At 61.1% G+C, this 11,103-nt stretch overlaps 1 protein-coding gene across 1 annotated transcript in view; it reads left to right on the top strand.

Moving 5' to 3' along the window:
- The window catches only part of SLC9A1 (solute carrier family 9 member A1), a 30,687-nt gene extending 20,231 nt beyond the window's left edge, over positions 1-10,456 (top strand). Inside the window, exons 2-12 of the mRNA XM_040534971.1 lie at positions 1,333-1,793; positions 3,113-3,363; positions 3,824-4,041; positions 4,396-4,598; positions 5,315-5,404; positions 5,808-5,878; positions 6,331-6,504; positions 6,653-6,767; positions 7,193-7,294; positions 7,641-7,713; positions 8,424-10,456. Of these exons, the coding sequence (XP_040390905.1) occupies positions 1,333-1,793; positions 3,113-3,363; positions 3,824-4,041; positions 4,396-4,598; positions 5,315-5,404; positions 5,808-5,878; positions 6,331-6,504; positions 6,653-6,767; positions 7,193-7,294; positions 7,641-7,713; positions 8,424-8,746 (2,081 nt within the window). The 3' untranslated portion in view covers positions 8,747-10,456. The remainder of the gene's footprint in view (positions 1-1,332; positions 1,794-3,112; positions 3,364-3,823; positions 4,042-4,395; positions 4,599-5,314; positions 5,405-5,807; positions 5,879-6,330; positions 6,505-6,652; positions 6,768-7,192; positions 7,295-7,640; positions 7,714-8,423) is intronic.
- The last annotated feature ends 647 nt before the right edge of the window (positions 10,457-11,103 follow it).

Raw genomic sequence — 11,103 nt, 5'->3', positions numbered from 1 at the left:
CTACAGGGCCTTAGGGGAGGCACGGGGGAAGCTTTTCCCTCCCCAGCCCTATTTGCGCGGCGCCGGCCCCGCTGCACAGGTGGAGGACAGATGAGCCGGCACCGGGGCGCAGCCGTTGTCCCGTGGGCTCGGGGAAGGTGAGGGCTCGCCGCCAGCAGAGCAGCTCCGGGTCGGTGATGTGCTGGTGGCGAGGCGCCTGCCTCAGGAGGGAGGTTTTTATTTTTTTTTCATTTTTTTTAATCTGCTGTGAAACGATGTGCAGATGGCACAGCCGCGCAGCCGGAAGGAACTGAGGAACATCAGGGATGCCAAGTCAGGGTTCCTTGTTTTAAACCGATTCCCCTGCCAGGGAACAAATGTGCCTCACTTCAAAATAATAATTATAAATCCTGGGAGGGTATCCAGGGAACCTCTGGCCCCAAATCCTTCTGTGGGTATCGGTGCATCGGAGGAAGCGCCGCTTTGCCCAGCGTTGTGCTGCCTGCCATGTCGGGTGCCCACGTCGCTGCGGGATGTTTGGTGGCTGGGTGGTGTGCCCGTGGGTCGTGGCTGGCTCAGAGACCTGCATCTGGGGTCAAGCTTTGGTTCAAAAGGGAATAAAGAGCTCTGCCTTACCTTGCACCCCAGGGAACAGCTCTGCTCCGCAGAGATATGGCCCACCCGCCTCTGTGCCCCTGTCTGCGGGGACGGCAGGCATCGCTGCAGCGTGCCACGTAAAACTTCCCTGCTTGCTCCTGAAGCTGGCAGGAGGAGGAACAAGGAGCTGCTCAAATTGCTGCCCTCAGAACCCCCCAGCACCCGCTCCAATCCTGCCGCGTGCTCGGGGCAAGGCACGGAGCGGCTCGGGTAGGAGCCGGGCACCAGGGGACGGGGACGGCGCTGCCGCCTCCTGCCAAAGCCTGTAACGGCATCCGTGTGGGCAGCCTGCCGTCTGACGGGTGAGAAATGCCAGTGCCTACGTGCGCTCGGGATTAGTAACTCTGCCGGGAGGAGCTGGGGCCAGCGACAGCTTGTGTGAGAACCGCCTGTGCTGCAGGCGGCTGGCGCAGGGGCTGGGGGGCCCCGGAGACCCCAGGCAGCGGCCACCAGGTGTTGGGCTGGGGCTCTGCTGTGTTCTGGCCTGAGAAAAAACAATGCCCCGGGTGTGTGAGCCTGGTGGAGCTGTAATTTCCGCTTTACAGCTTGGGAGCATGGGGAAAAAGGGGGTTAGAAGGGGAAACTGAGGCACGCAACGAGTGCGGGGGGGGGCTGGAACTGGCCCCTCGCTCCCACAGGGGCGCCCTCCCTCCGTTCCTGTACCCAACGTGTGCCTTGCTCTCTCCTTCCCTCCAGGTTTCCACGTCATCCCCTCGGTGTCCAACATCGTTCCCGAGAGCTGCCTGCTCATCGTGGTGGGCCTCCTGGTCGGCGGGCTCATCAAAGGGGTGGGCGAGAAGCCCCCCATCCTCAGGTCCGAGATCTTCTTCCTCTTCCTCCTCCCGCCCATCATCTTGGACGCCGGCTATTTCCTCCCCCTGCGCCAGTTCACCGAGAACCTGGGCACCATCCTCATCTTCGCCGTGGTGGGGACGCTCTGGAACGCTTTTTTCCTGGGCGGGCTGATGTACGCCGTGTGCCAGATCGGTGGCAGCGGCCTCAACCACATCGGCCTCCTGGCCAACCTCCTCTTCGGCAGCATCATCTCGGCCGTGGACCCGGTGGCCGTGCTGGCCGTCTTTGAGGAGATCCACATCAACGAGCTGCTGCACATCCTGGTCTTCGGGGAGTCCTTGCTGAACGACGCCGTCACCGTCGTAAGTGGAGGCGGCGGGGCAGAGCCCAGGGGCTGGACGAGGGGACGGGGTTTTGCTTTGGAGTGACACCAGGACTGGCACGGACGGGGCCGTGCGAGCTCCGAGGTGGCTCCTGCCGGGCCGCGTAGCTCTCTGCTTGCTTCTAACCTTTTGCAGGTGCAGAGATAAATATAGCAGCCTAAAACACCGCAGAGGTGGTTTAAGGTGAAACTTTTTGCTTGGCAGACTCAGGGAGCCAAGAGCACGTGCCCAGCCAGCTACTGCATCTCGGTGATGAGCCCGGAGCCCTGCTGCTCGCTCTGCTCCCTCGCTACAAGGCGAGGGGACATGCAGGGAGGGGACCAAGGGACGCTGCTTTCCTGGGCCCCTTGTGCAGGGACCCTGCCTGTCCGCCCAGCGGAGGCGAGCAGGAGCACAGAGGGGGCTGTGCTGGTTCCAAAGGACGTCTGTGTCCAGTGGCTGGTGCGCCTGTCAGCCTGGTGTCCTCCTCTCTGCTGTGCTGACCTCTAAATTTATGTCTAGCGCACTGCTTTTTCCTGGCTCTTCTCCCATATCCCATCTGTCTGCTTCAGGGCTGGCTGCTCGGCGTGCTGCACAGGGTGAGGAGGAACGCACTGTCCCAGCACAGGGCTTTTCCCAGTCGTTTTTCTCCCCTTTTGGCTGGGGGCTCCCTGCAGGATCTGAGTCCTCGCTCTCATCCCTGGGGAACGCTTTTGCCTTCTGCTGTCACATCTGTCCCTGCCCATGCCCAAGGAATCAGCTTTGGCAGGCTGGAGCTGGCGCCTTGCCCTCTCACCACTTCAAGTATCCTTGCGGGATGCTCAGAAACCAGTGTCCCCCTCCTGACACCTTGGCTTTACTTTAAAAAAGTAAAATTTTACTTTACTGATTTTACTTTGAAATCTCTCAAATAAATGCATTGGGGGTGGGAGATGCAGCCCAGGGTGGGCTCCTCGTTGCCCTTTTAGCAGCAAACCAGCAAAAAGGTTTGGGCTGTTCTCCGTGCTGAGCAGGGCAGGCTTTTCTCCCCATGTGGCTGTTGGGGGTCCCCCAGCCTGGATCCGTCCTGTTGGGAAGCAGGAACAGTCTCTTGCTGGCTCATCCTTGACCGAAGCCCCTCCTGGGTCAGTGCTGGGGAGCAGAGCTGTCCCGGACACGTGTCCAGCTGCACCGTGTCCCTGCAAGCCATGGAGGATGGGGAGCTGCCCCCCATGGGGCTGTGTCCGTGTGGATGCTGTCCCTGAGCAGATCTCCTCCGAGGTGAGGGTGTCTGTTGGCAGCAGGGCAGCCTGAAACCCCCTCTCCCTTCTCATCCCCAGGTCCTCTACCACCTTTTCGAGGAGTTTGCCAACTTTGAGCAGGTGACCATTATCGATATCATCCTCGGCTTCCTCAGCTTCTTCGTGGTGTCACTGGGCGGCGTCTTCGTGGGCGTCATTTATGGGGTGATTGCTGCCTTCACCTCCCGCTTCACCTCCCACATCCGAGTCATCGAGCCCCTCTTCGTCTTCCTCTACAGCTACATGGCCTATCTCTCTGCTGAGCTCTTCCACCTCTCTGGCATCATGGCGTGAGTTGGGCACGGGTGGGATGAGATGCCCTCCTGTCCCCAGGGCAGGACCCCGTTTTTGGAGGATTTACTCTGGTGTAACCACATCTCTGTGGCGGTCCCAGCACACCCAGTTCGTGCCCGATGAGGGCCAGAGGTGTGTTTGGGCCAGGATATGCATGAAGGCAGATGAGGGAAGAGACTGTCCTGAGCTGTCCCACGGATCCCAGAGCACTGGCAGCCCGTTTCCCATTCTTCTGGGCACGTGGTAGCGGGCAGGGCCTGCTGAGCGCTCAAAATGCCATGGTTTTGTGCTTCCTGGCTCCAATGCTCATTCCTGCCCTACTAGGGGGAAGGAGAAGCCTTGTGTTGTCTTCCCTGGAGGCCTTGGATAATTGCTGGTGTCTCACAAGCCCTGTCCTGCAGGGCCAGGGCTTGGGACTGTCCCCATGGCTGCTGAGTGCCCCGACCTTGCCCCTAGGCTCATCGCCTCCGGCGTGGTCATGCGGCCCTACGTGGAAGCCAACATCTCCCACAAGTCCCACACCACCATCAAGTATTTCCTCAAGATGTGGAGCAGCGTGAGCGAGACCCTCATCTTCATCTTCCTGGGTGTCTCCACTGTGGCCGGCCAGCACTACTGGAACTGGACCTTTGTCATCAGCACGCTGCTCTTCTGCCTCATCGCGAGGGTTTTAGGTGAGGTCCCGCTGTGAGGACAAGGTCCTTGGGGTCGCTCCTGGCTCCTGGGCTCCCTCCAGGGCTACAAGGTCCTAGTGTGCCTCGCTGGGGAGACTGGGGTTGACTGGTGGAGCACTGCTCCACCGTGGGCATTGGACCTTGCTGGTGCTTGGCTTTGCAGAAAGATGGGGTGAGGCCAACTCTCTACTAGACATGGGGTTGGGATGAGCAGGAGAGCACCCACGTGCACCTGTGGCCCTGAGGGTATGACACTGCTCTGGCCTTCAAGCTGGGCTCTGGGAGGGGGGCTTCTTCAGGACTGGGGGCGTCCTTCACCATCTGCTCACCTGAGGTCCTGCCCCGCTCCCCCAGGCGTCCTGGTCCTCACCTGGTTCATCAACAAGTTCCGAATTGTGAAGCTGACGCCGAAGGACCAGTTCATCATTGCCTACGGGGGGCTGCGGGGAGCCATCGCCTTCTCCCTCTGCTACCTCCTCGACTACGAGCACTTTGACATGAGGGACATGTTCCTCACGGCCATCATCACGGTGATCTTCTTCACAGTCTTCGTGCAGGTTGGTGGCTCGCAGGTGGTCGTGCTGTGGTTACAGAGGGGCAGCGGGCCGTGTGGGGGCATGGAGAGCAAGGAGCATGGCCACAGCCTCTGCCACTGTCCCCTCTTTGGTTTGCAAAGCTCTTCAGGCTCACAAGTGACACCAGCAGCGCAGAGCCCTGAGGTTCAGCTGTGCTGAACCCAGCCAGCTCCTGCCGGGCACCTTAACCTTCATGGCGGGGAGAGGCCTAACCTCCCTAGGGAAGGGTTACAAAGATGGTGAAGGGCCTAGGGGGGAAGATGTACGAGGAGCGGCTGAGGTCACTTGGCCTGTTCAGCCTGGAGAAGAGGAGGCTGAGGGGAGGCCTCATGGCAGCCTGCAGCTTCCTCACAAGGCGGAGCAGAGGGGCAGGCGCTGATCTGTTCTCTTTAGTGACCAGTGGTAGGACCCAAGGGAATGGTGTCAAGCTGCAACAGGGGAGGGTCAGGCTGGATATCAGGAAGAGGTTCTTCACTGAGAGGGTTGTTGGGCACTGGAACCTGGGCTCCCCAGGGACACAGTCACGGCACCGAGCCTGCCAGAGTTCAAGAAGCATTTGGACTGTGCACTTAGTCCTCTGGTCTGAATTTTTGGGTAGACCTGTATGGAGCCAGGAGTTGGGGCTCGATGACCCTTGTGGGTCCCTTCCAACTCGGGATATTCTATGATTCTGTGATTCTTCCTGCCCCATTCCCTAGGGCATGACCATCCGGCCCTTGGTGGACCTGCTGGCTGTGAAGAAGAAGCAGGAGACGAAGCGCTCCATCAACGAGGAGATCCACACGCAGGTAACCCGCTGCGCCCGGCCTTCCCACATGCCTCTCTCTGCCGCCTTACCCCTCTTCGCCTTCTGCTTCTGTCACCTCCACTGCTGTAACCAGGCAGGTTTACGGAGCGGGAGCTGCCCCTAAGTCGGTGCCCGAGGTAAGGGGGGGACGGAGCAAGGGGCTGTCCGCCGTATGTGTCGCCCAGTGCCTGCTCTGACCTGGACCTCCCCTCCGCCTAGCGGAGGTAGTGCAGCAGACAGGCTATGTAGGACCGTGCTGCCCTTCTTTGGCCCATCCTGGCCCCACGGCCCCAATTTTACACCCTGTTGAGTACCATCACCCCTGGGGCAGTGGGTGTCAGGGTGGTGGGGAGAGGCAGGCAGCAGCCCTGCAAGCTGCCCACGCCCTGGGCCTTCTCTTCTAGTTCTTGGATCACCTTCTGACGGGGATTGAGGATATCTGTGGCCACTATGGGCATCACCACTGGAAAGACAAGTGAGTGTGGAGCTTCTGTGGCTTGGGGGACCTGGGGGTGACGTGGGGAAAGATTTGAATGGCCACCTAGCAGGATGCCCCAGCCCAAGGCCAGGGTTTTCCCCAGGCTGGAGTAGCAGCACAAGTTCCCTCCCTGATGAATTACGGCCCTGGGTTGAGGGTGAGTGTGGCTGCGGGGCTGCACCCCTTTGTCACACCACAAAATGCTCACAGCAGTGTGGGAACAGCTGGTGGCCAGTCCCTGCAGGAGCTCAGGTCTGTCCACTGTCAGTAGGAGCAGTGGTGTGGTGTTTTGGAGGCTGCCTGGTTCTGGAGGGGTTCCTGACCCGTGCTTGTGGGAAATGATCCATCTTCTGCTGGCCTCAGCAGGAGAGCAGGGAGCAGGGAGCGGGTGCTGAGGTGGGGGGAGGAATGACGTATCGTCCTTCTTCTTCCCCCGTGTCCTCGGGAAGGCTGAACCGCTTCAACAAGAAGTACGTGAAGAAGTGCCTGATTGCAGGGGAGCGCTCCAAGGAGCCCCAGCTCATCGCTTTCTATCACAAGATGGAGATGAAGCAGGCAATCGAGCTGGTGGAGAGCGGGGGTTTAGGCAAGATCCCCTCTGCTGTCTCCACAGTCTCTATCCAGTGAGTTCCCCAGCCCTGGCCATGATGAACCTCCCAGGGGCCCTGGCTATGGGGTGAACACTCCCAGTTTGTGGCTGCAGGGCAAGCAGCCGTTCAGCCCTGCCATGAGCTGTCACACTGTGACTCTGAATCCTCTCTGTCCTTGCAGGAACATCAACCCCAAGACCCTGCCCGCGGAGCGCGTCATTCCAGCCCTGTCCAAGGACAAGGAGGAGGAGATCCGGAAAATCCTTCGCAATAACCTGCAGAAAACCAGGCAGAGGGTAAGGCATGACCCTGCATGGTGCCTCTGCACCCTGTGTGCCCCTTTTGCTTCCCTGGGGGTGGCCAGCACAACTTCAGCCAGAAACCCTCGGGTCCAGGTCTGCACTTCTGCCAGGGCATCCCTGAGCTCAGCCCTTTGTGTTCTTAGTCTGCCTTTCTCTCCCCAAGAGGCTTTTTCTCTTGGGACAATGCTGAAGAGGAGGCTGACTTGTTGTCTGAGCCTGGTGTTTAAACCCTTGCTGGGTCACGGTGGCTCAGGATCGGGCACCCCATGCTAATGTACAAGGGATGAGCCACCAAACTGCTTGGACGCTCTGTGCCCACTGGTGGCTGTTTCATCCCATCCCTAAGGGAAATGATATGACCTTTCTTTGCCTTTCTGCAAGGTTTTTAACCCATCTCCTTTTCTCGGGCATTTTCCCAGTTGCGATCCTACAACCGGCACACGCTTGTGGCCGACCCCTATGAGGAAGCCTGGAACCAGATGCTCCTGCGGAGGCAGAAAGCCCGGCAGATGGAACGAAGGGTATGGAGGGGACGCTGGGGCAGGGATGCTGCTGCAGGACGGGGAGGACAGGAAGGTGGACAGGGCTTCCCAGCCTGGGAAGGACAGCGGTGTCCTGCATGGGGAGGAGGCTGCGTTCAGCTGACAGTGGGTATCTGCCCTCTGATCATCCCAGCATGAAGGCAGGCTCACAACAAGTCCTTGCAGCACGGGTGGGAGGATGCGTGCATTTGTTCTCTGCGTGCTGACGTTGCTTCTTGCTCGTCCCTGTGGCCTGGGGTCTTGGAAGGCTTCGCCTTCCCTGTTCATCCCGGCCACTCACCTGGAGGCAGCCCCTCACGCTGCCTTCCCTGCGCTCTGATTGCAGCAGGCGAACTACCTGACGGTGCCGGCTCACAAGCTCGACTCGCCCACGATGTCCCGGGCTCGCATAGGCTCAGGTAGGGTGGCGCTGAGCTGCTGCGGAAGCGTCGCTGTCGGTGTCACGCTGAGCACCACTGACACTTGGGTGCTGAGGCACTCGGAGTCTGAGCCGTCCTGTGTCCCCTCTGTCCCTCTGCCAGCTCTCCAACCCGGATTGCCCAGAGTTCATCTTACCTTGTCCCTACAGCCATATTTCCCAGCCCTGCCTCTCCATGTCTGTTCTCGATCTCTGCCGGGGAGAGGAGCAGGAGTTCCCAACACCCAGACCTTCCCCTGTCCTCCTGGCTTCTCCATCACACATTTACTTTGCCATCTTTGTCTCTCTTCTGCCCTATATGTCCTTCCCTCCGCTTTTGGGGACAGCTTGGAGGAGAGGAGCCTGAGTGTAACCCGCTCGGCATGACGCGGCACTGCACTGCTTTGGTGCTTGCTGAGACGGTGTTTTATCACCAGAGGGCAGCTTCTCCCTGTGCAAACCCTGCAGTCCTGGGCAGCAGGGCTGCTGCCTTTCCAAATAGCATGTGGAGATGGGAAAAAGGGCTTAAACAGCATCTCGGAAACTAGAGGGAGTGAGCCCAGGGGTCCAGACCCCAATCACCTGGAGTGCGTTATAGCTGGAGGTCCCCGACATCCCCCTTCCCTGCTGGAACCCCCCAGGTTGACCCAATTTGTTCACGACCAGCACGACGTGAGCTGGGCTCTGCCTGACACCTCTCTGCCCCCCCAGATCCGCTGGCCTACGAACCCAAACCGGACTCGGAGAACCTGCCCATCATCACCATCGACCCGGCCTCCCCGCAGTCCCCGGAGTCCGTGGACCTGTCGAATGAGGTGCCCAAGGGCTGCGGCGGCCTGCCGCCCTCGCCCGAGGAGGATGAGGAGGGGCTGGTGATGCGGGTGAAGGAGCCTTCCTCCCCGGGCACTGACGATGTCTTCACCCCGGGGACCAGCGACAGCCCCAGCAGCCAGCGGATGCTGCGGTGCCTGAGCGACCCGGGGCCTCGGCCGGAGCCGGAGGAAGGGGAGCCCTTCATCCCCAAGGGGCAGTAGCAGCGGGCGCGTGAAGCCTCACGCATCTCCGTCTGGTTTCTCTCTCTCTCTTTGTTTGTTCTTCCCTCTTTGACCCCCACCCCTACCTTTTTGGTTCCTCTATCACTACACGCTGGGTTCTGGAAGGAGAGACCGTCCCAGATGGATGGGTTCTGCCCCCACGGCTCTGGCCAGCAAGCCATGGACTGGCCCCAAGGAGCAGGATGGAGCCCCTGGGACGGCCGGCGGTGGAGGGGACGGGGCACCCAGCACCGCCTGCCTGCTGTGCCCTGGGGGTGACGGACAATCTCCCAGGGCCTGGGACTTGTCAGGCCTCGGCAGGGCTTCCCCAGAGGCTGCCCCCAGCGCCGCCCCCACCTGCGTTGACTCAGGACCAGCGAGCGGCTCCTCAGGGTGGCTCTGGCAAGCGCAGCGTGGGCTCTGGCTGGAGAATTCGGGGTGTCCACGGGGCCTGCCTCGCAGCACGGCTTTGCCTCTCCTTTGCTTCGCTTTTTATCTGCCTCCTCGCCTCGATTCTGGAGCGGAGAGCTTGGAGGGGGGAGCCAGGCTCCGCTCAGGGGCTGGGGCACAGACCACCTCCCTCGGCAGCCTCCCGGGGACCGCAGGCTCATGGCGGCGTCCCCTTGCCTTGGCTGCTTCCCCTGTGGGGCTGGCTGCTGCCCGGGAACACCTCCTCCAGCACTGCATTTCACGCCGGGTCTTGTTAAATTAAATATCCTATAGCCATGCGAGGGGGACCCGGCTCCCCTCTCGCTCTGAGTGGCCCTGCAAGCATGGGCCTCAATGCCTCTCGTCTCCTGGAGCTGCTACCTGTCACCCAGCCCTTCGGGGACCCCGCTGCGAGCCGCCACCGAGTGCCCTGGAGGCCTCTGAGCCGTGGCGAGCACCTCCTGCTGCCCTCGCCTGCCTGGCAGCACGGCTCCGGCCCCGTGCACGACCCCTTAAAATCCCATGCAGGGGGCAGAGACAGCACCGGGTGCTCCTTAACCAAAGACAGCCTCCGGGTTCGACGTCCGCGGGGAGGTGGCGTGCGGATGATTGTATTTTCTACACGGTTTGGATGTTTTCCCTTCCCCCACGACCAAGAGGAGCTCGGGAAGAGCTGGGGACTGGCTCCTGCTGCTCACCCAGCACGGGGGCACAGCGGGGCCGGGAGCTGGCAGGAGGGGGCCAGCTGGGGGTGCTGAGGGTCCTGAGCTTGGAACGAGCCCCGAGACTTTGCTGGGAGGGAGCGTTGGGTGTTCAGGTGGCTCGCAGCCCTCCCTGGGCTCAGGACCATCCCGCGTCGTGCTCAAGCATGTCATCTTGTCCCCCGTGTGCCGCCTGGCCCCCACCACGTGCCATGGGGTGCTCAGCACCCCGGGGGGGGCCAGAGCTGCCTCCCCTTCCTCGTGCCGTGCCTTGTCACGCGTCGTCCCTGTCCTGCTGCCTTCGTGCGCGCCCGTCGCAGGACCCCCGGGCCTTGCCTCGTGCCTGGCCCCGGGGTCTGGCATCCGCGCGGCTTCCTCCCGCTGGGGCGAGCGCCCGCCGTCGCTGTCTGTGTGTGCCTGCGTGCCCTGCTCTGTCTCCAGGAGGAAAAAAAAATAAAAGCAATGAAAATTCTCTTGTATAAAAAGGAAAAAAGAAAGAAAAAAAAAAAAACACACACATGTAAAGAGAATCTCGTTTTTTTTTTTTTTTCATGAATATTCTAATAAATTAATGTTAATTTTTTGTGTTTTCTTTCCGGCTGTTTGGACTCCTGCCCCTGCCGCGGGGCACCAGCCGTGTCTCGAGGGGCAGCTGCAAGACCTCAGCCCGTTCTTGAGTCACTGTGGGGGTGGTGGGTCCATCCCTCACCTTCCCACTGGGCTCTGGGGGCCCTGCGGGGCAGCGACAGGCTCATGCCAGCCCCAATGCGTCGCTGCTTGTCCCAGCACCCATGGGTGACGGCACCGGGCACGTCCCACAGCGGCAGGGCTGTCCCACACCCGCAGCTCTTGCAGCACGAGCCAGCTCCGTCAGCACAAAGGATCCCGAAGGCAAACCCAGCCCCGATCTCCTCATCTGGGTGCTGGACATCACCGAGCCCTGGAGGAAGCCTCGAGGTGTTGGTGGTGCCCATCCCGGTGCATTGTCCCCGCGCTGTCCCCAGGGAGGAAGGACAGACTCTGTGGCAGGGCGTGGCCGAGCCCACGCTCCCCCGTCTCGGATCCGTGCCCAAATTCCTGCCCTCGGCTCACCCTCCTGGCCTGGGGAGCTGTGCTGGGGCAGCGGCTCTGCTCTGGGGGCATGAGGTGCCCGGCGCTGGCTGCTGTCCCCCAGGGTTGGGGACATGGGGACCCCTCCTGCCTCACTGAGCAGGGCTCCGTGCCCCG

The sequence above is a fragment of the Cygnus olor genome, chromosome 23, assembly GCF_009769625.2.
Source record: "Cygnus olor isolate bCygOlo1 chromosome 23, bCygOlo1.pri.v2, whole genome shotgun sequence".
Classification (NCBI taxonomy): Eukaryota; Metazoa; Chordata; class Aves; order Anseriformes; family Anatidae; genus Cygnus; species Cygnus olor.
This window is presented reverse-complemented; position numbering and strand designations above follow the sequence as displayed.